The 23695-nt window shown below is 36.8% G+C and overlaps 1 protein-coding gene across 7 annotated transcripts in view; it reads right to left on the minus strand.

Moving 5' to 3' along the window:
- RABGAP1 (RAB GTPase activating protein 1) overlaps positions 1–23695 on the minus strand; it is a 241947-nt gene that overhangs the window by 154375 nt on the left and 63877 nt on the right. For all 7 annotated transcript variants that reach the window (XM_043981839.1, XM_043981838.1, XM_043981843.1 and 4 more), the window contains 3 exons: positions 20928–21132; positions 8016–8190; positions 3702–3859 (listed from right to left, as the gene is read on the minus strand). In XM_043981839.1, coding sequence (XP_043837774.1) covers positions 3702–3859; positions 8016–8190; positions 20928–21132 — 538 coding nt within the window. The remainder of the gene's footprint in view (positions 1–3701; positions 3860–8015; positions 8191–20927; positions 21133–23695) is intronic.

The following is a 23695-nucleotide window of genomic DNA, read 5'->3' on the forward strand; positions in this document are numbered from 1 at the left end:
TCATATAGCAGGGGGCAGCTAGGTGGCACAGTGGATAAAGCACCTGGATTCAGGAAGAACTAAGTTCAAATCAGGCCTCAGACCACTTGACACTTACTAGTTGTGTGACCCTGGGTAAGTCACTTAACCCTTGTTGTCCCCCCCCCCCAAAAGATTTATATAGCAAGTATCAGTTAGGCTTTGAACAAAAGTTCACTAAATCTGTGTTTTCCCCACCCTTGTACCAAGATGACTCGAGTTCATATATTACAGAGATGAGTACAAAATCTATCCCACATATTTATTATCATAATTATCACTGAGTTAATATTAAAACTATATTTAAGAAAATATCCAAGATCATCAGAAAACTTTCAAATATTATTTTAAAAGCCACAAAACCAAACCAAGCCACTAAACCCACACAACTACTACTTCTGGTTGCTTTGATATTTAAAAAGAACACCTATCTGTGGCTAGGTGTCAAAGGAGCCTTCAAATCTAAAATAAATCTAGTTCTTGTGCAATTCTAAACAAAAGCAACACAACAATGAAAAGATATCATAAATGGCTACATGGAAGTTCTGAAGATTATGATGTGTAAAAAATACCTGTGAAGAATTAAAATTATATAATTTGGGTTCAAGCATATCTAAGTATCAACTACTACAAGAATATTATAAAATTTAAGATTCTAATTCTTCCACAAAAATCATCCTCCTGTGCATGGAAGTAATCTTGGATTTTGAAAAACTATGCCAGTGGACTATAAACTTTGGCAAGGTCTACCAAATTAGAAAGTCTCTATATTTGTCATTCGTGGGCTGGCCTTACTAGGAGGTTCTCCAACAGAAGGAACACCACCAGATGATGAGTTTTTCTGGTCACAGCTATAAATTATCACTTCAAGCATGAGAAGGTTCTGAACTTGTAATGGTGTATTCAGTGTATAGATTATATTGAGGTTAATGCAATCATAGCTATTTTGGAGTAAAGTAACATTTGTATAGAAAATTAAGGGGTACAACTTAGCCAAGAAGGTAGAAGGGACAAATAATTGTAAATGTTACTTTGGTACAGAAAACTGAAATTTAAAAGGCCAATGGAGGAGGCAGTAATGTCTAATAGAAATGGCAGATTGATTTGCTGGGTGGATACATAAAGCTTTCTTTGGGGAATTGTGGGAACGCAGGACCTTTTCTTGAGAGATTTTTGAGGTATATAAATATAAATTCTAAAAAATTATCTTAAGGTTTAGACATGATCTTATGAATACCAGTTCAAAAGAGACAAATCTTTTTCCTAGACAGCTGACAGAAGAGCATTTCCAGTTTTACCAAATGGGTGCACATTAAGTAAAAGTACAACCCATTTTCAAAGTTTTTTAGTTAATTGGCCAGCAGAGGGGGCTGTAATGCCAATTTCTTAATTTGTGAACTTGTCATCATTCAACATTATAAAAGACCCATCTTTTTATTCTTCACTCATCATTTTGTGAAGAGGTCAAGAAGGCAACATAATGTAATCCAATGGATTTGGAGAGAGAGACAGGATTCCAACAGCTTTGGGGACCCCAACAAGTCATTAAAGCCTCAAAATCTGTTTCCTTTTTTTTTTCTTTTGGCGGGGCAATGGGGGTTAAGTGACTTGTTCAGGGTCACACAGCTAGTAAGTGTCAAGTGTCTGAGGCCGGATTTGAACTCAGGTACTCCTGAATCCAGGGCCGGTGCTTTATCCACTGCACCACCTAGCCGCCCCTGTTTCCTTTTTGGTGAAATGTGGATACCAATACTTATGCTAACTACTTCGTAGGGCTATTGTGAGGAAACAATTTTTTTCCCCCCTCAAGTGAGGCAGTTGGGGTTAAGTGACTTGCCCAGGGTCACACAGCTATTAAGTGTTAAGTGTCTGAGGCCGAATTTGAACTCAGGGACTCCTGACTCCAGGGCTGGTGCTCTATCCACTGCACCATCTAGCTGCCCTGAAACAATTTTTTTTTTTTAAAGAATAAAGGTAGTCAAAACAAATAAGGTTTTAAAAAAGTATTCCTTTCCTACTATTTTCTTCTGAAGATTGCCAATATCCTACCAAGCTAGGAATGCTTCAAATGCAGCCCTGATAACAGATGTGTGCCTGTTACTTGAGGAACAGTTCAGAGAGGCTGGTCATGTAGTATAAACCTGAATACTGGCCACAAGCCAATACATTTTTTTTTTCCCAATGGGAATTCACCAGGAGCATTCATTAAGATTCGGAGGGCTTGCAATTTATATCAATGAAAGGATTATCTATACCAATGAAATTACAGTTCCCTGAAAAATCAAAGTATTTTTGCTGTTATATAATATAAACAAGAGTTTTATGATAAGCTGAAGGGGCCAACTACAAAGAAGAACCAGTGTTGGTTGTAGACAACTACAACATCATTAAAAAAAAATTCATTCATTCATTCATTTGTTTTTGCAGGGCAATGAGGGTTAAGTGACTTGCCCAGGGTCATACAGCTAGTAAGGTCCAAGTGTCTGAGGCCAGATTCAAACTCAGGTCCTCCTGAATCCAGGGCTGGTGTTCTATCTAGCTGCCCCCTACCATAATATTTATAAAAAGATCAGCTAAGATTTTTATAATTTTTTTTTATCACAAAGGGCTATTTATGTATAATAACCCTCTGAGTGTAATTATTTTCATTCTACAAGTGAGGAACTGAAGTTCAGAAAGGAGAAGTGACTTGTCCAAGATTACAGAGCCAGGACCCCAACCCAGGCTTTCTACTAGTCTAGTACTTCTTTTATTTCCTGGAGTTAAAGATATTAGCCCGGCAAGGTACTGTATTAACTAGAAAGAAGATAGTTATTATTACCCCCAAAGGAAGGGCACAGCCTTCAGAGAAACCCCACCCTTCTCCTTTTCTAGTGTGTTTAGATCAGTGTTATTTATAATTTATTATCTGGACCCATGATTTCCCTCTTCTGGAAACTCCATCCATGGATGAAGATTGGCAATTCATCTTGGAGAGTTGTTGGGGGAGCTAAGAGGTTAAGTGATTTGTCCATGAAAACAGTCACCACGTGTAATAATAAGAACTTGAGCTCAGACTTTCCAGAGTTGAGGTTTAATCCTTCAGTCACCAGGCCACATTGCTTCTCATGCTTTAATTAGAAAACTAGATTTCAGTTGTAAGAGGCTCTTTATGTTATAGCAAGCCAAACAAATCATAAATCCAGCTGTTTTAGCTTCCATGTACTTCAGGATACAAGCCAATCAATTGTATATTGTTTAATATGGCTTAAAAAGATAATGGTACCAGGGGCAGCTAGGTGGCAAAGTAGATAAAGCACTGGCCCTGGATTCAAGAGGACCTGAGTTCAAATGTGACCTCAGACAGTTGACATTTACAAGCTGTGTGACTCTGGGCATGTCACTTAACCCTCATTGTCGTGCAAAACAAAACAAACAAACAAAAAAAAGATAATGGTACCAAAATAGACAATTTTTGTCCCAGGGAAGAATGTTCTTTGATTATTTTCCTTTGATACTTGTGGTAAGATAAATCTTTAAAATCTACCCAAAACACTCCCTTGAAACTGTAAAATAAAAACTCTAAGGAAACATTTATTTCATAGAACTCATTTGTATAACTAAAACATTTTACTTGTTTTACTGCCAAACATTCATCGAATTAATATAGATTCATAGCAAATGAATAAAAGGATATTCTCTACCTAAAGTAACCTTTACCATCATCTTCTTTTATTTCTAAAGACACGGAGAAGGTGAAGATATCACTGTCAGGAGTCTGTGGTGCAGCAGTGGCCGAAAGCGGGGTCTGTTTGGCAGAACGGCGGAAGGCAGTGGCAAAACTGTAGAGAATTCGACTAACCTGAAGTCACAAAGAACCAGACAGGTTAGGGGGAAAGTTCTAGAGAAACTAGCAAATACATTTCTACAATGGGAAAGGCTGTTGTTTCTTCCTCCTACAGAGTATGGGAAAAGACTCCGGGACCTGTGATTGCTGGCATGTTAGCATGCTAACAGCATGCTAAGAGCACTTCACATTTTCTCTGAGGATTTACAATTGTTTCTCCTTTCTCCGGGAACACCCATTTTTTTAGGTTTGTAAATGAGTTGAATCTGACCAGAGAGGCCGTCACAAAAGTCTGAATTACAGAACATGGCAAAGTTCAATTTGGAAATAAATTTGTAGAGTCCATAGTACTGGGGCTTCAACATCATCATCATATAACAGTCCTTAAAAAGCTGTGGCCAGTCAGATCTCAAGAGATCATCTGACATTCTTAGAAAGAAACAACAACAAACTTCTCTAATTAGGTAGCACACAAAGACTAAGAGGGTATTAGGACCAAACTACCCACCTGCTATGATAGTTGTGGAACTGAATGCTGCTGGGTATCATGGGAAATTGTAATAGAAGTAGTACATAATTGATTAAAAATTAAATAAAAGGGTTAGGATCTTCAGAGAGTCTCTAATCCAACTCCCTCACAGAGCACTACAGGATCTTCTGGGACTCAACTACAGAGAGGGTCTACAACTCCAAATTCAGTGTCCCAGGACATGGGTTTGCATGGACCTCCATACTATGGTTTTCTAATGATGCAGCCCACTATTGAAAAAACTCAGGAAACCCTAGTCTAGCCTGACCCCCTCATTTTACAGAAAAAAATGAAGCCCAGGGAAGCTAAATTATTGAACATCATACAGCTAGTAAATGGCAAAGACTAAGTAGAACTCATGACTTTCATGCCATTACTCATTCGAGTATACCTACCTCAATATGCATTTCTTACATAAGGCAGAACACTTGCTTTAGCCAAATGTTAAAACCGTCATTCACAATCGAAGCAGGCTGTCACTTTGCTTGTTGGGGCCAGTAGGTGGCACAGTGTATAGAGTACTAGACTTAGAGTAAGAAAGGACTGAGTGTCTGAGTGAATCTTTCCTCAGACATTAACTAGCTGTGTGAGTTTGGGTAAGTCATTAAACCTCACTCAGCCTGAGCCTCTTCACTCATAAAATGGAGATAATACCTCAGAGAATTATTGCAAAGGTATGAGATAAAGTGCTCAGCAAAACTTAAACTGCTATGTAACTGTTATTATCACAATATGAATATTGTTAATTATTACTATTTTATATACTATCTCTTGTCTCCACTGAAGATTCAGCATAACTGCTTACACTGTTAATATTCCAGCAAAATCCTTCCTATATACCTTTTCTCAGATTAGGCAGATTTTTGTTCCTTTCATAAGCTCAAGGTATGAGAAAATTTTAGTTTTAATATTTCTACCCGTGGACACAAACAGAAAATAGGAATAATATTCAACACTGATTAGCTTTAGAAATGTTAGGTAAGGCCATAAACAAGAATCTTTAACAACTTACATAATAAAAACTCAATTAACCAGAATGTTCCATTAACTGTACTTTTATAGGCTTGGAAAACCTTTTAATTACATGTTTAAATATATATATATATATATATATATATATATATTTATATATATTTCAATGTTGTTGAATTAAATGGAAAACCTTTTTCTTAATGCTTGTTGAAAAACTTGCAAAATTCTGCCACTACATTCTTCTGCTTTGGTAGAATTTAATAAACATACACTTCTTTTTTTTAATCATAAAAGTATTTTATTATTTTCTAGTTACATGTAGAGATAGTTTTCAACATCTGTTTTTATAAGATTTCTAGTTTCAATTTTTTCTCCCAACCTCCTCTCCCTCCCCCTTCCCCAAGACAGCAAGCAATCTGATATAGGTTATATAAAAACATATATTTCTTGAGGGCATAGATTGAGTTCCCTGTATTTCACATCCTTACTGTCTGCCACAATGTATGGAACAGTATGTGCTTAATAAATGCTTGTGACTGAACTGAGCACAGCAGTGTAGTACAGGGGAAAGGTATCTATGAGTCAGAACCTGGGTTCAAAAATCGTCTCTGCCACTTATTGTTTATGTGGCATTGAGCAAATCACCTTATCTCTGGCCCTATATATATCCATTTGTAAAATGAGGGGCTTGGACCTTTAAAGGTCATCCAATTCTAAATCTGTGTACACAGAATGTTCCTTTGAGGACCTTGGAGGTCGTCATTCTGAACACTGGTTATTCATTATATAATAGAGGCAAGCAATGAGCCTGATTTCATCAATAACAGGATTTTTTTTGGAGGAGTCCACCAATGTAGATCAACATCTCTGCAACTTATGGTTTTAGAGTCACCTAGAGAACTGAGAAGTGAAGTGACTTGACTATCACTGAGGCAGTAAATAGCAGACCTGGGATTTGAACTCAGATCTTCTTGGTTCTTAGGTCAGCTCTCTTTCCACTCTACCAAGCTGCCTCTCTCACTATAGAGTACTGCTGATAAAATAATCACTTTGATCTTGTATAGGGGGTAAATCACTTGGTGATAGTACTGAATCAAAATATAATTATTTAAAATTTACAAAAGGTTTTTAATGTCATTGTATTTGATTCTGCCTTCAAATTTATGAAATAAGCAAGTATCTTTATCTTTTAAAAATGTTTGTAAACTTTTAAAGGGGAGGGAATAGCTTGGTTTTTTTGGCTTTTATATCCCCAGGGCCTAGCACAGTGCATGGCACTTAATATTCACTTAATAAATGCTTCACTGAATGGTTGGCTAATGAGTGAACTGAGAATCAGTAAGGCCAAGTATAAATGACTTACTCAAGGTCAAGTAGCTACCAAGTGGTAAAGCAGACACTAGAACCCAGGGCTTCAGAGTCCAGGGTTCTTTACATACTACCCAACACTGTAGAAAGTGATGAAACATCAGAAGTTGATAGATGTAATGATTGGAATGACGCCACCTACTGGAGACTTGCTGTGGAGAGCTCCACCATGAGGAAAATGCCTCAGAGGCATTGTGGCTTTTCCTTGGCGTCAGGAAATGACGCTTGCTCATGGGTGCTGTCTATCAAGTCTACCAGCCAATCAACTGGAGGAGCCTCCTATGGTCTGGGAGGAGACAGGAAGGAGGAAAGGGAGCCTGCGCAGAGAGCGCGAGCCTTTTGGCTTCTGGACTTGATGGTGGTGGCGGCAGAGGACTTCACAGGAGATTTGAGGAAAGATAGGAATGCCAGACTGTTAGAATTCTGTTCTCAATCTTTTTCTTTCTATTTTCCAATAAACCCTTAAAAACCTAAACTCGTTTTATCAGTGATTTTTAGTCAGTTTCCCCCAAACTGGGGGAACACATTAGAATCCACATTTAGAATCTTAAATTACACATAGAGAAGGGAATTGTCTGCAGAAAACCAAATTTTAGAATATAGAACCTAGAATATTGGAGTGTGAAGGGTCCTTAGACTGTGCAATGACACACCACAGGACGTTAGAGGAGAAGACTCTCAGATACAGACTGCTAGAGCCAGAAAGTGCTAGAGATCATTTGTTCAACTTCTTCATTCTGCATATATGGAGACTTGTGGTCTGGGCAGAGATGAATCAATAACAAACTCAGAAAAGACCTGGGTAGTTGTTTTAAGAAAATAACTCTGAAATGATCTTGTTTTCTTGTCCTTGACTTTTTCTCCTAAAAGTCTAGTTAAAAAGGGGGGAAAGGGGCAGCTAGGTGGTGCAGTGGATAGAGCACCAGCCCTGGATTCAGGAGTACCTGAGTTCAAATTCGGACTCAGACCCTTGACATTTACTAGCTGTGTGACCCTGGGCAAGTCACTTAACCCCAACTGCCTCACTAAAAAAAAGGGGGGGGGGGTAGGGGAAGCCAGAAAATGGTGGGGGAGGTGGCGGGGCTTGTTAGTTGGATTTTGGTTAATTATGACTTCACTATAGTTTTAACAGACTTCTAGTCTTAACAGAGAGTAACATGTGAGCAGAAGCTCAAATTACAATCCATCTGAATATAAGTGAGCATTTTATTATTTCTAGAAATTCTGGAATTGTCATCTAAGATTCTTGCACTTAGAGAAAAGAACTTCAGTTGCAGAGGCAGCTCTGTCTTAGAGACTTACAGCTTCTTGTATCTCACACCGGAAGACGTGTATTCTGAAGAGTTCAGCATTGTAGTGACTTTCTGTGAAAGCAAAGCAGTCACTCTCAGGAGTTCCATCATGCCCTCTAACACAGAAGAGGATTTTATAGATGGGGTAGTTTGCAATCTCTGTATTCGTTTGAGGATCCAAAAGTCTGTTTTATAATATAAAAAAAAAGATCAGAATGTTAAAAAAAATTATTTAATTTTGGTGCATGTGTACGAATTTTCAAGACATATTTCAAACAATATTATTACCATATTAATTTTTTAGTCTTTTTACATAAAAGCCATATGGGGACTCCTGAAGCTATTTTTATAGGGAGACAGCATAGTGTGATGTAGTAGAAAGGGCATTAGACTTGAAGTCAAGAAACCTGGGTTTGAATCTTTCTATGATGTTTACTAGCTATGGGATCCTGCACAGGTCACTTATATTGAAAAATTACTACAGAAATTGATTTTTTAAATATTCTAAACAAACTATAACTTCAGTGGTGTTATACTCCTTGGACATACCAATCATAACACCTCCAGGAGTAGACAATTTCTTGAGTTCAGCTGTTAAAAAAATCCACCTCTTGGTAATAAATCACCTAGTGATGAGCCTCCAGTCAATACATCAACAAAAATTTATTAAGTGTTTAATCTGTGCTAGGTGCTGGGGAAACAAAAAGAAGTAATAATAATAGCAATAGCAACTCGAATTTCTGCAGAGCTTTAAGGTTTGTTAAGTACTTTAGAAATATCTCATTTTATGTTGATAGCATCCTTGAAAGGCAGGTGCTATTATTACCCCCGTTTTACAGATGAAGTAACTGAGGCAGAAAGAGGTTAAGTATCTTGCCCAGGATAATATGGCTATAGTCAGGGGTAGAATTTGAAATCAAATCTTCTTGACTCCAAGTCCAGTGCTCTAACCTCTGTGCTACCTGGATGTCTACATGATAAACATGGGGGAAAAAATCCTGTTTTAAAGAAGTTTACATTCTATCATCGGAGGCATCTATACATATAAGTATATATATAATATACATATATATATATATATAAAATACTAAATAAATTGAAAGTAATTATAGAGAGGGAAGATATGATTAATTGGGAGGAATGAGGAAAGGGTTGGTGTAGAAGATGTTATTTGACCTTACTCTTGAAGAAAATGACTGATTCTATGAGGTAGGAGTGAGGAAGTCTGTTTTAGGTATCAGGGATGGCAAGTCAAAGTCAGAAAATCAGATGGAATGCTATGTGTGAATAGTGAGAAGGTCAGTTTGGCTGGACAACAAGAGAAAAAAAAATGTATAATGAGGCTGGAAATGTAGGATGGGGTCACGTTGTGAAAGGTTTTAAAAGCCAGACTGAAGTTTGTATTAAATCCTAGGGGTGGAGCAGCTAGGTGGTGCAGTGGATGAAGCACTGGCCCTGCATTCAGGAGTATCTGAGTTCAAATCCGGCCTCAGACACTTGACACTTACTAGCTGTGTGACCTTGGGCAAGTCACTTAACCCCCACTGCCCCACAAAAAACCAAACCAAAACAAAAATCCTAGGGGTAATAAGGAGTCACTGGAATTTAACAAGCAGAGGATTATCACTGTCAGAAGAATGCTTACAGCCCTTTGCCTTAAGCAACAGAGTGGGAAGAGACTTGAGGCAGAGGAAAGAAAAGAGGTCATACTGTGGTAGGAGAAATGACATTCAGTCAGTCAGCAACAGAATGGACATTCATATCATACTCTCGTGGTTGTTTCCCAAGTTCTGTCCTAGGTTCTTTTTTGTTTTTACATTATCTCTTGGTAACTTTATCAGCTCCCATGGGTGTAACTGACATCTCTATTGAGATGACTCTCTATCTCTAGCCCTAGGATTTGCCCGAATCTTTCAGTTCCACACCAATGACTGACATTTCAAACTGGATGTACCAGAGACGCCTTAAAGTCAATATGTCCAAAACTGAACTCCTTCTCTCTTTTTTAATCATAAAAGTATTTTATTATTTTCTAGTTACATGCAGAGATAGTTTTCAACATGTTTTTATAAGACTGCTAGTTTCAAATTTTTCTCCCTCCCTCTCCCTTCCCCAAGACAGCAAGCAACCTGATATAGGTTATATATATATATATATATATATATATATATATATATATATATATATATATATATATATATATATATATATATGTACAATCACATTAAACATATTTCTGCATTAGTCATGCTGTGAAAGAATCAGAGCAAAAAAGAAAAACCAACAAAAAAATAGAAATAGTATGGTTAAATCTGCATCTAGATTCCAGTTCTTTTTTTCTGGATTTGAAGAGCATTTTCCATCATAAGTCCTTTGGAACTATCTTGGACCATTGTATTGGTGAGAAGAGTCAAGTCTATCACAGTTGATCAACACTCAATGTTGTTGATACTCTGTACAATGTTCTCCTGGTTCTGTTCATCTCACTCAGCATCAGTTCATGTAAGTCCTTCCAGGTTTCTTTGAAATCTGCCTGCTCATCATTTCTTACAGCACAATAGTATTCCATTACATTCATATACCACAACTTGTCCAGCCATTCCCCAATTGATGGGCATCCCTTCAACTTCCAATTCCTTGCCACCACAAAAAGAACAGCTATAAATATTTTTGTACACATGGGACCTTTTCCCTTTTTATGATCTCTTTGGGAAAAAAGACCTAATAGTGGCATTTCTGGGTCAAAGGGTATGCACAGCTTTATAGTCCTTTGGGCACTGAACTCATTCTCTTAACTGATAAACCTTCTTCTGTTCCAAACTTCACTATTTCTGTCAAAGACACTTCCATCCTTCGAGTGTCTCAGATTTATAATCTTGGTAATATTTTTAACTCCTTATTCTCCCTCACCCCATATATGCAATCTTTGACCAAATTTTTTCATTCTGTTTTCACAACCTCTCTCACATCTTACCCTTTTCCTTTCACACAACTATTACACCTTAGTTCAGCTCATCACCTTTCCCATAGATTATTGGAAAGGTTTCCTAAGATGCTTCAAGGGTCTTATTCTTCCAATTCATCCTTCACACTGTTGCCAAAGTAATTTTAAGTGCATATCTGACTGTGAACTCTATGGAATCAATTCCAGTGGCTTCCTATTGCTTCTAGAATCAAATATAATGCCTCTGTTTGTCTTTTAAAGCCCTGCACACCCTGGCCCCAACTTATCTTTTCAGACTCATTTAACATTTCTCTCAGCCTCCTGTACTTTGTGATCAAATCAAATTGGCTTTCCTCTGTTCCTTTCCCATAATACTCCATTTCCTATCTCCGAGTCTTTGTTCTGGATGTAATGCCCTTCCTCTTTATATCTGTCTCAGAGACTCCCCCATTCTTCCCTTAGGATGCAGCTTAGGACCATCTTCTGTTCAAAACCTTTCCTGATCTCCCTAACTTCCCTCCAATCTACACTGTATTTATTTATTCTATTATGAGGTTACTAGAGGTTTTACCAGACTGCCAAAGCAGTCCATGACATAAAAAAAGGGTTAAGAATCCTGGGGCTTTGCTATGATGATGCATATGGGTAGGACTTTATTGTAAATTATGTAAATTATCAAATAAAAATAACAGCTTATATATGTAATTTAAAAATTATAAATGTCATAACTGTCAATCAATACACATACAAAAGTACATACAAAATATGCATACAAAAGAAGGGACCAAACTGCTATCATCTTACAAGGTAGAATCAAGTTCACTTAACAAACAAAACAACAAGCAAAGAAAATGTTTTTGTTCTGTGCCCCTTTCATATCTGCCTGTAGTGATACTGTCTCTGGCTTTGTATTCTTTTTCCCATTTTTTTCTTTCATAGCTGTAGTCAAAGTGTATGTAGTTCAGGTTTTACTGATTTTGCTTTGTATCATTTCAATTAGGCCTTTTCATATTTTTATGTTTCATATTCATTGTTTTTTTTTACAGAATAAAAATACTACATCGTACAGACAAACCATTATTTATTCAGTAATTCCTTATTACCTTCAAACACTTCCAAGTCTTCCCCCATCCTTGGAAAATCTTCAGTAGATCCTATCATCCCCTCAAGGAAGCATAACACTCCTTCTTCTCAGCCAAAGCCATGGAAAAAGCTATCTACACTCATTGCCTCTATCTCTTCTCCTCTCCCTAACTCTTCAAGCTTTTGCATTTTAGCTTCTGAATCAATCGAAACTGCTCTTTCCTATGTTACCAATGATTTCTTAATGGACAAATCTGACAGCCTTTGAAAAAGTCTTATTTTTTCCTGACCAATCTAATGCATTTAGCACTATCAACCACAATTAACTGCTAGATACTTTTTCCTCTCTGGGATTTCTTGACACTAGTCTCCTAGTTCATTTCCTGCCTGTCTGATCACTCCTCAGTCTTCTTTCTGTTTCATCATCCACATCAAACCCTCTAACTGTAGGTGTTCTCCTCAGTTTGATCCTAGTCTTTCTTCTTTTCTCTTTTCCCTTCATATTCTCTCTCTTGGCAATCTCATCAGCTCCCAGAGGTTCAGATATTTTCTCTATGCAGATGATTAATAGATCTATCTATCCAGCCTGTCACTCCCCTTAGCACCAATCTCATGAGTATCACTGATTGCTTATTTGACATTTTAAAATGGATGTGCTGGAGAGATCTTAAATTCAACAGGTCCAAAACAGTACTTTCCCACCAAATGTACTCCTCTTCAAAACGTTCTTCTTTTTGAAGCACAACTATTCCATTTTTCCAGATTAATAACCTTGGTTTTATCCTCAAATTATAATTCTCCCTCAATCAGTAGTCAAATCTGGCCATTTCTACTTCTACAACATCTCTTTACATCTGACCCATTCTCTCCACTTAACTTGTTACCATCTTAGTTCAGGCCTTCATCACCTGTCACATAGATTATTACAACAACCTTCTAATTGGTCTCCCTGCCTCAGGTTTCTTCTCACTTCTGTCCAATCTTCAAACTGCTACCAAAATTATTTTCTTTAATGGCTGATCCACATCATTCCCCTATTTGATAAACTACAGTGACTCTGTATTGCCTCTAGGATCAAATAAAATTTCTGTTTAGCTTTTAAAGCTCTTCACAAATTTGCTCCAACCTAGGGGCAGCTATTGCAGCAATATTGGCCCTGGAGTTAGGAGGACCTGAGTTAAAATCTGGCCTCAGACCCTTGACACTTACTAGCTGTGTGATCCTGGGCAAGTCAATTAACCCTGATTGCCTCAAACATCCGGGATCATCTCCAGTCATCCTGATGTATAATCTTGCCACTGGACCCAGATGGCTCTTGGAGGAGAGAGTGAGGCTAGTGATTTTGCACAGCCTTCCTTCACTTAAATCCAATTCACTGCAAGTCATGACATCACCTCCTGATGTCATGGTCCTCTTCAAAAAGGAAGGACAAATAACATTTTACCCCTCCTCCTGGCACACTACAATCTAGCCAAAATGCCTGGTACATAGGGGGTACTTACTAAATGTTTACCGAATTCAATGTTGAATTGTTTCTCATATGGCATTCCAAATCACATCTTTGTACCCTTTATACTGGCTGTTCCCTATGCTTGGAATGTATTCCTTCTTTACTTCAACCTCACACTCTCTTCTTTCAAGATGCAGTTCAAACACCACATTCTATATGAAGCCTTTCAGGATTCTCCACAACTTCTAGTGCCCTCCCTCTCAACCTATGTTTGATTAACTATTCTATACTTATTCTCTTTTTGTTTATATTTGTCTTTGTCTTCCCCCGTTAAAATGTAAGCTCCTTCTGAACAGGAATTGTTTCATTCTTTGTATTTGTATCCTTAATTCTTAGTAGAATGTTTGGCACATAATGGGTGCTTTTTAAGTACTTGTCAATTTATTTAAAATGTTATTTTTTTAAAATCTACTTTTGTGAAGTTTTCCTTTATACATTTTGTTCCAGAATGACTGGGTAGACAATCCCAAAGGACTAAAGATGAAATATATTATCCACCTCCAAAGAAAGAACTGATATTGATGGAACAGAGACTGAAGCATGCTATTTTTCACTTTCTTTCATTTTTTCTTTTATTCAAGTTGTCTTGTACAAAATGATTAATATTAAAGTGTTTTGCATAATTGCACATGTATAAGCCATATCTGATTGCTTACTGCCTTGTGGAGGGGCAGGGGAAGGAGGGATAAAATTTGGAATTCAAAACTCTAAATAAAAATATTCATTATTTTAAAAAAATAAAATGGGGAAAAATGATATGTTCTCAATTTGTATAGAAAATTTTAGCATAATATAAAACCCTATTTTATCTCTTTTAATGATTTCTGGGTTGAATTAAATACTGCCAATATCCACTGACACCATTTCCACTGCAAATTTTAGATCACCTTTCCATTTTTAATGTATTAACCTTTTGCTGGGTTATTTCCTATAAGCAATATACTGTTGAATTCTGATCTGTAATCCATTCTGCAATTCTTTCCTTTTATTGGGCCATTTAGTCCATTTATATTTAATATTAAGGCTAATAGTTTTATTTTTTTTCTTCAGTCACTTTAATAAAAGGGAAAACATACTTTCTTAATCTCATAATTTTATTGATTCAAATATAATAGAATTATATTAAACAATTACCTTTTACAATAATAGGTTACTTTAATCTGGACTTCCTCAATATTCAAGATAAGCTCTTCCTTCCAGGCTGACTGTATTGCCCTTGTCTTTCCAACTTCTGAGTCTTCCCTCTTCCCACCTTCTCTGAAAACTTTAGCAATTTCTCTAATGTTTGAAGATTCTCATATTTGTTAGCAATACCCTGATACTTCTCTGTAGCAATATGAGAAGGTATAAACTCCAATTTAAAAAGTATATATGATTCTATTAAGCCCATAACTGGATATGTTTTATTGGCAATAAATCAGAATGCTATGAGAGATAATAAAGTCAAAATCCTTATTTATGTTCAGAGTTCATAACTACCACGTAAAGCAATGTGTTTAAAATGTTTTGTTTTTTGAATAAAAATAGCTAACTCTCTGAAAACATCTCTGTTAGGTTCAAGGCAGATATCTGGGGGTTTAGGTAATATGGTGTTGCCTTAGGAATTAGGTGTGTTCAGGGGCAGAGTTAAGATAATGGATTAAGAGGTAGCAATTTTGCCTCAGCTCTTTTACGATCTCCTCCACAGTGACCTCAAAAGCATGGCAAATCAAATTCTAATTGGGAGGGGGAGTAAGGTGGTGCAGTGGATAGAGCACCAGCCTTGGAGTCAGGAGGACCTGAGTTCAAATCTGGCCTCAGAGACTTAACACTTACTAGCTGTGTGACCCTAGGCAAGTCACTTAACCCCAATTGCCTCACCGCCACCTCCCCACCCCCGGGGAAAAAAAAAAAAAAGAAAATTCTAATTGGGAAAGCCAAGAAAAAGTCACAGTGAATCACATTTCTGAAGCCCAGGGCAGTTTAGGAAGACAGAGAAATCTGGTTGGAGCCAGTTAGGATCAGCCCAATGCCAGGGACAGTAAGGGGATTGATTTCTGAGGCAGAGATACTAGGGGATCTCTACGTTGGCACTTGGAGCAGGAACAGATGCCACCTGGTAACTTTGTTGCCTATTAAACAGTCCTGTGTTACAGTTCCAGGATGGAGAGGAACAGTTGTGGTCATGAGGAATCAAGGACCCTATCTGTGTAAGTACCAAGGAACAAGTTCTGGAAATATAGCTGAGTGGATCTGAGCCCAAGAGTAAGGGGACGGGGGGAGCAGTAGGGGAGCATGGGAAGTCCCACACATAAGCTTGCAGTGGAACAAACCAGGGCAGGAGACCAAAACTAAGGGAGAGCAAACAGTTCACTCTGAATCTACAGAACCTCCCAGTCTTCTACCTGTGACTGAGTGTAGGCAGCACTCTATGGAAACTCAAAAATACACAGGCCAAAAGACCCAAACTGGTCCTGAATTTGCAAAGTGCAGCCCAGGGGGACAGTAAATAGACCCTTCCCTGGATCACACCATCTTGGAAGCAGCAAAAATTTAGAGGTCCACAGACTGAATTGTGAAAGTAGTACAAGGATATATAAGAGAGAAGCTCAGGCCAGACAACCTCCCACCAGAGGTGAGCAGAGCCCTGAACCAACATAAAGTCCAAAGTCAATAAGGCTGGCAAAACAAACAAACAAAAAAGGAACCTGACCATAAAAGGCTACTATAGTGGCAGGGTAGCTCAAGAGATAAACATAGAAATAGATGATCACTTGAAAACACCTACCAACAAAGCCTCAAAGTAAAAAAATGCAGACTGAACACAAGTACAAGAATTCCCAGAAGATTGGAAGATATTTTTAAAAAGAGCAGAAGAAAAAAGATTTTAAAAATCAAATAAGAATGGTTGGAGTTAAACTAGGGAAAGAAATGAGAGCTATGTAAGAAAATTATGAATGGAGAATTAACAGCCTGGTAGAAGATGTACCAAAAAACACTGAAGAAAATAACTTCTTAAAAATCAGAACTGACCAAATGATAAGAGAAGCATATAATCTAAATGAAGAAAATCACTACTTAAAAATTAGAATCGGCCAAGTGGAAACTAATGACTAGTGAGACAGACATTAATGAATCAACAAGACCAATGAAACAATGTTTAAAAAACTGGAAAAAAAAAAGACAAGTATTATCTCATTGGAAAAATAAACTGAATTGGAAAATGGATGAGGGCAGATAATTTTAAGAATCATGGTACTACTTGAAAGCCATGAATAAAAAAGAGCCTAGACAACACTTTTCAAGAAATTATTAAGGAAAACTCCTCAGATAAGGTAGAATCAGAGGGCAAAGTAGAAAATGAAAGAACCCACTGTATACCTCCTGAAAGAAATAGCAAAATGAAAAATCCCAGGAATATTATAGCAAAAATCTAGAACTCCTAGGTCAAGGAGAAAATAATGCAAACAGCCAGAAAGAAGCAAAATACCAAGGAGTCACAATCGGGATCATAAAAGACTTAGCAGCTATCACAAAAAAGGACAGGGGCTTAGAATATATTTCAGAAGGCAAAGGAGCTAGGATTACAACCAAGAATAATCCACCCCAAAAAACTGACTATAATCCTACAGGAGAAAAAATGGATATTTAATGAAATGGAGGATTTTCCAGCATTCTTGATGAAAGGACTAGGGTGGAATATAAAATTTTAAATTTAAATATACGACACAAGAAGCAGAAAAAGGTTAATATGAATGACAAATTATGAAGGTCTAAACAAGGTTAAAATGTATACATTCCTATATAAGAAGATGATACATGTTAACCCCTCAGATATTTATCAACACTAGGGCTGTTAATGGAAATCTACTTAGAAAGAGGGCATAGGTCTTATTCTATTATATTCTATTATATCAAAAGAAGAAAGAAAGTGTGAGAAGAAGAGATGCACTGGTAGAGGGAAAGGAATAATGAGGAAAATTATCTCAAATAAGTCATACAAAAATTTATGCAATGGAGGGGGAAAGAGTTTATGCAGTGGAGGTAGGGACAGTCAGTACATGAACTTCACTCTTATCTGGCTAGTTCATGAAGGGAAGAATATACACACATACACACACAGGTGGGTATAGAAATTCATCTTTCTTGAGAGGAAAGTAGAAGGGAAACAGGTTAAGAGAAAAGTGGTGGTGATGGGGAGAAGAGGGAGGGTAGATCAAGGGAAGCAGTGATCAGAAGCAAAACAGCCTCTTAAGGAGGGGACAGGGTAAAAAAGAGAAGGATAAGTATAAAAGAATAGTATGGAAGGAAATGGACAGTTAGTAATCATTACTGTAAATATGAATGGATGAACTCACCCATAAAATGGAAGAGGATAGTAGTGTGATAAAATAATGGGATTTAGCAGATACTCAAAGACCCACCTGGAGATTAATCAAGACTGATTAAATCAAGTGAGAGTGATTGACTGCTGATTAAGCCTACTTCAAGTTAATTGGATTGTATCAAGTTAATTGGATTGTGATCATACCTGGTTATCCCTTAAGAAGGTGTAATTCTCAGAAACTAGACTGTGAACTCAACTTGAGAACACCTTCAAAGACAATGGATTTGGATGATGCCAACCAATAACCTTGAAGCAGTGTGTAAGGACCGCCTCTGTTCCAGATCTATAAATAAGCTTCCAAAAACAGCTTGGAGAGAGTAGGAGTAGCTTTCTTTTTACCTGCTTGGCGGGACTCCTGACGGCGCGGCACAAACTCTCTCTCTCCAAAGGTGGTCTTTTTCGGATTGGTGAGTTTTTATAATGAATATAGACTAAGCTTAGACTTAAGACGATTTGTATTGTGTTTCTACTTTTCTATCCTTCTAACCAACATCACCTTGTGACTATCATAAATATAAATAAAAAGGTCTATCTAGAAAATTAAAACCTGCTTCCATTTACTAGTTTGGGAGATAAATTAAGGGAAAGGTTAAGTAGGGGAGATTTATGATCTAATATCCAATTTTAAATCTCACAGTAGAATGGATTAAAAACCAGAATCCAACAACATGCTGTTTACAAGAAAACACACTTGAAACAGAAAGATATATACTCAGTTAAAATAATGGGCTGGAGAAGAATTTATTATACTTTAGCTGAAATTAAAAAAGCAGGCACCATAATCATGACCTCAGATAGAAAAGAAAAATCAGACATGAATAAAAGAGAAAATCAGGGTATAGCTAGGTGGCACAGTGGATAAAACACTGGCCCTGGATTCAGGAGGACCTGAGTTCAAATTTGGTCTCAGACACTTGACACTTACTAGCTGTGTGACTCTGGGCAAGTCACTTAACCCCCATTGCCCCACCCCACCCCCAAATCAGGGAAACTAAATTTTGCTAAAAGGTATGATGGACAACGAATTAATATCAATATTGAACATATATGCACTAAATGGCATAGCATCCAAATTCTGAAAGGAATAACTAAATGAGTTAAAAGAGGAAATAGCAAAACCATACTAGTGGGGAACCTCAACTTATGGTCCTGAGACTTAGAACTAACCACAAAATAAACAAGAAAGAAGTTAAGGAGATGAACAGAATTTGAGAAAAATTAGATATGATAGACCTCTGAAAAATACTGAATAGTAACATAAAGGTGTATACCTATTCTCAGCTATGCATAGCCCCTTCATAAAAAATGAAGATGTATTGAGGCTTCATAAACAAATGCAGAAAAGCAGAAATAGTAAATGCATCTTTTTCAGATTATAATGCAACAAAAATCACACTTAATTAAAGGGCTTTTGAAACATAGATTAAAAATTAATTGGGGTGGGGTGCAGCTAGGTAGCACAATGGATAAAGCACTGACCCTGGATTCAGGAGGACATGAGTTCAGATCCAACCTCAGACACTTGACACTTACTAGCTGTATGACCCTGGGCAAGTTACTTAACCCTCATTGCCCCACCAAAAAATAAATAAATAAATAAACAAATAAACAAATGAATGAATGAAAGAAAATAATTATAAATAAAAAATAATAAATAACCTAATCCAAAAGAAACTGAGTGGTTCAAAGAACAAATCATAGGAAGGATCAATAATTTCACTAAAGACAATGACAACAATGAGACAACATATCAAAATTTGTAGGATGTACACAAAGGAGTACTTAGAAGAAAATGTATATCTCTCAATGCTTATAACATCAATAAAAGAATGAAAAATATCAGTGAATTGGGCATGCAACTAAAAAAACTAGAAAAATAACAAATCAATAGCCTTCCAATTAGACACTAAAATGGGGGGGGAAGGAGAGAATAAAACAGATAAACCACTGGCTAATTAGCTTTAAAAAAAAGAAAACCAAATTACAAGTATCAAAAAAGGGAATTAAGTGAGTTCAATATGTATAAAGATTTGATTTATTTTGATTGAGATTTAATAATTACTATTACTAATATTACCTTACAGGGTACTTATAATTAAAATATTTTATAAATATTAAAGCACTATATAAATATGAATAATTATCAAACCAATTCAACATTTATAAAGCACTGATCATGGACAGGGCACAGTACTAACAGTCAGGAGTACAAAAATAAAACGTAAGTCCTGCTCTAGAGTTGCTTGAAATTTAATGGGGAGAATACCAAAACATAAAAAATTATGATACAAAGAAGAGTAAGATAAGTGGAATAGATATATTCAGGCAAAGTGTCAAGATCAATTTGAAGAGGGAGATATAAGGAGCTAATTATATAGGATGTTTAATAAGTATGAAAGGAAAGAAGGGAAACATGAATGTGTATCTTAAAGGAAGCCTTCAATGTGAGCCTTGGGCTCTGTTCTGAGGCATCCTAGTGTAAAAGATATAATAAAGTAACAATGACTCAAATTTATATAGTACTTAGAAGGGGTTTTTTTGGGTTTTTTTTGCAGGACAATGGGGATTAAGTGACTTGCCCAGGGTCACACAGCTATTAAGTGTCAAGTGCCTGAGGCCAGATTTGAACTGAGGTCTTCCTGAATCCAAGGCCGGTGCTTTATCCACTGCACCACCACCACCTAGCTCCCGTAATTTGAAGTTTATATGACCCCTTTCTTTAGCATAGTCATGTGAAGAATGATGTATATATCTTATTATTCCCCCATTTTACAGTGAGGTTCCATGATCTGCCTATGGTTACACAGTTAATGTCAGAATCAAAATTCAAAACTAGGTTTCCTGACTTTAAGTACAAACCTTTTCCTAAACCTTTCCCTATTATTCCTTAAATAGAAAAGGAGTAGGATAGCATTTTAATTTGAAGGAAAAACTTGAGCAAAGGCATGAAATACTAATATAATATGAAAGGAGAGGATTTATGTTAGAGGGGAAAATAAGATTAGGAAGAATATTATACCTTACAGTTCCTTCAGACACATTTGGCACGGAAAGTGTCACATTGAGAGAGATCTGGCATTGGCCTCGTAAAATAGACATCATCCTTAGGGCTTCTACTTCACTTCTGGGAGCATTCACTGAGGCACAGCCCAAGTAAGTAAGTTTGCTGAAGACCACACTGTCCTCATCTGCCACTGGTGTAAAAGGACTGGATTCTTCAGAATCTGAACAAAAGAAGGAAATAAGTCAATTTTCATATTTTCTTGGTCAGAATAAATTCGGTACAAAAAAATCTATAAGTAAAATTTAGATTCTGAAACTGTTAAGTGTTAGGGAGAACATGTGACTCAATCTTAGAAAGTAAGACCAATGGAAGTCAACATACCACTTAGCATGAGTGAGTAATTTTTAATATCAACTTTTTAGGAATTACTTATCACTTGCACTCTGATTCTAAAATCTGAAAGCTTGAGATGCAGTTAAAATTTATAATACTGACTTTTTTTTTTTAAGTGAGGCAATTGGGGTTAAGTGACTTGCCCAGGGTCACACAGCTAGTCAGTGTTAAGTGTCTGAGGCTGGATTTGAACTCAGGTACTCCTGACTCCAGGGCCAGTGCTCTATCCACTGCGCCAGCTAGCCGCCCCGACTTCTTGTTTTTAATTCAGATGAATTCAATACCATATGGTAAGCTCCATGAAGTCAAGAGCTCATCTTATACAAATATTCTATCTTCCCCAGCACCTTGCACAGGAACCTATATCTTTCCTCCCTTTTACTACTAATCCCTTTGAAAGTGCTGCCTCCTCTCCTTGCCTTTCATTTTCTTCTTTCTTCACTCACTTTTCATACCTTTGTAATCAGGCTTGGGACCTCACTCAAATGAAATAGATCTCTTCCCAGTTACTAATGCATCACTCTATGCCAAATGTGATGATCTATTATCAATTCTCATCTTTTTGGACCTTTCCATAGTATTTCACACTGTTTACCATGTTCTCTTCCTGGATACTTTCCCCTATTCTGGGTTTTTATGACAGTACTCTCTTAGATTTCCTTTTATATGTCTGACCATCCCATCTCAGTGTCCTTTGCTGACTCACCATTCATGCCAAATCTACGCACTGCTGCAGCTCTCTCCTGGGCCCTTAACCCTTTTCTTTCTACATATCTATTCAAATGACCATGGGCTTTTAAAGCCTTTACAACTTGGGTCTAATCTATTTTTCTAGTCACAATGTACATGAATCCTTTTTCCATACTCTATGATCCAGCCAAGCTGGTCTTCTTTCTATTTCTCACATATGACACTCCATCCCTGGTCTCTGTGCTTTGGCACTGCTTCTCCCTCATAACCTAGAATGCACACCCCTCCCTCCTGGCTTCTATTTCATTGAATCCTTCACTTCATTTAAAACTTAGCTGAAGCACCATTTTCGACATGATGACTTTTCTGAGCCTCCCAATGGCCAGTACCCTTTTCCTGAAATTACTTTGTATTTCTTTTTTGCACCTATTCAATTTAGAATATATGGTATATGTATGTGTATACATGCTTTCACATACACACACACACACACACACACACATATTGTCTCCCTCAATAGAATATGTTTCTAAGTAGGGACTGCTTCACTGTTGTCTTTGTATCCCAAGGACATAATCCAGTGCTTAGCATAGAGCAAGTACTTACTAAATGCTTGTTGATTATTAACTGCCTACAAGATATTTTGGAAAGCTCCACCTATTCCTAATTTCTCTAGTGTTTTTATTAGGAATGGATGTTGTATTTTGTCAAAAGCTTTCTCTGCATCTATTGAGATAATCATATGATTTTGGTTAGTTTTCTTATTGATGTGGTTGATTATGTTAATAGTTTTGCTAATGTTGAACCACCAGCCCTGCATTCCTGGTATAAATCCCACCTGGTCATAGTGTATTGTCCTGGTGATCACTTGCTGTAATCTCCTTGCGGATATCTTATTTAAGATTTTAGCATCAATATTCATTAGGGAAATTGGTCTATAATTTTCTTTCTCTGTTTTTGCTTTGCCTGGTTCTGGTATCACCACCATATTTGTGTCATAAAACGAATTTGGTAGAACTCCTTCACCTATTTTTCCAAATAATTTGTATAATATTGGAATTAATTGTTCTTTAAATGTTTGGTAAAATTCACCTGTAAACCCATCTGGCCCTGGGGATTTTTTCTTAGGGAGTTCATTAATGGCTTGTTCAATTTCTTTTTCTAATATGGGTTTATTTAAGGATTTTATTTCCTCTTCAGTTAACCTGGGCAGTTTGTAAACAGTATCTACCTAAAACCATCAGCAAGCATTATATGCAATGGAGATAAATTAGAGGCCTTCCCAATAAGATCAGGGGTGAAACAGGGATGTCCATTATCACCCCTATTATTTAATATTGTACCAGAAATGTTAGCTTTAGCAATCAGAGAAGAAAAAGGAATTAAAGGAATTAGAAAAGGCAAGGAGGAAACAAAACTATCACTCTTTGCAGATGATATGATGGTATACTTAGAGAATCCTAGAGAATCAATTCAAAAATTACTTGAAACAATTAACAACTTTAGCAAAGTAGCAGAATATAAAATAAATCCACATAAATCATCAGCATTTCTATACATGACCAATGAAGTCCAGCAGCAAGAGATAGAGAAATTCCATTTAAAATAATGGTAGATAATATAAAATACTTGGGAGTCTACTTGCCAAGACAAACCCAGGAACTCTATGAACACAACTACCAAACACTCTTCACACAAAT

This window comes from Dromiciops gliroides, chromosome 2 (genome assembly GCF_019393635.1).
Source record: "Dromiciops gliroides isolate mDroGli1 chromosome 2, mDroGli1.pri, whole genome shotgun sequence".
NCBI lineage: Eukaryota > Metazoa > Chordata > Mammalia > Microbiotheria > Microbiotheriidae > Dromiciops > Dromiciops gliroides.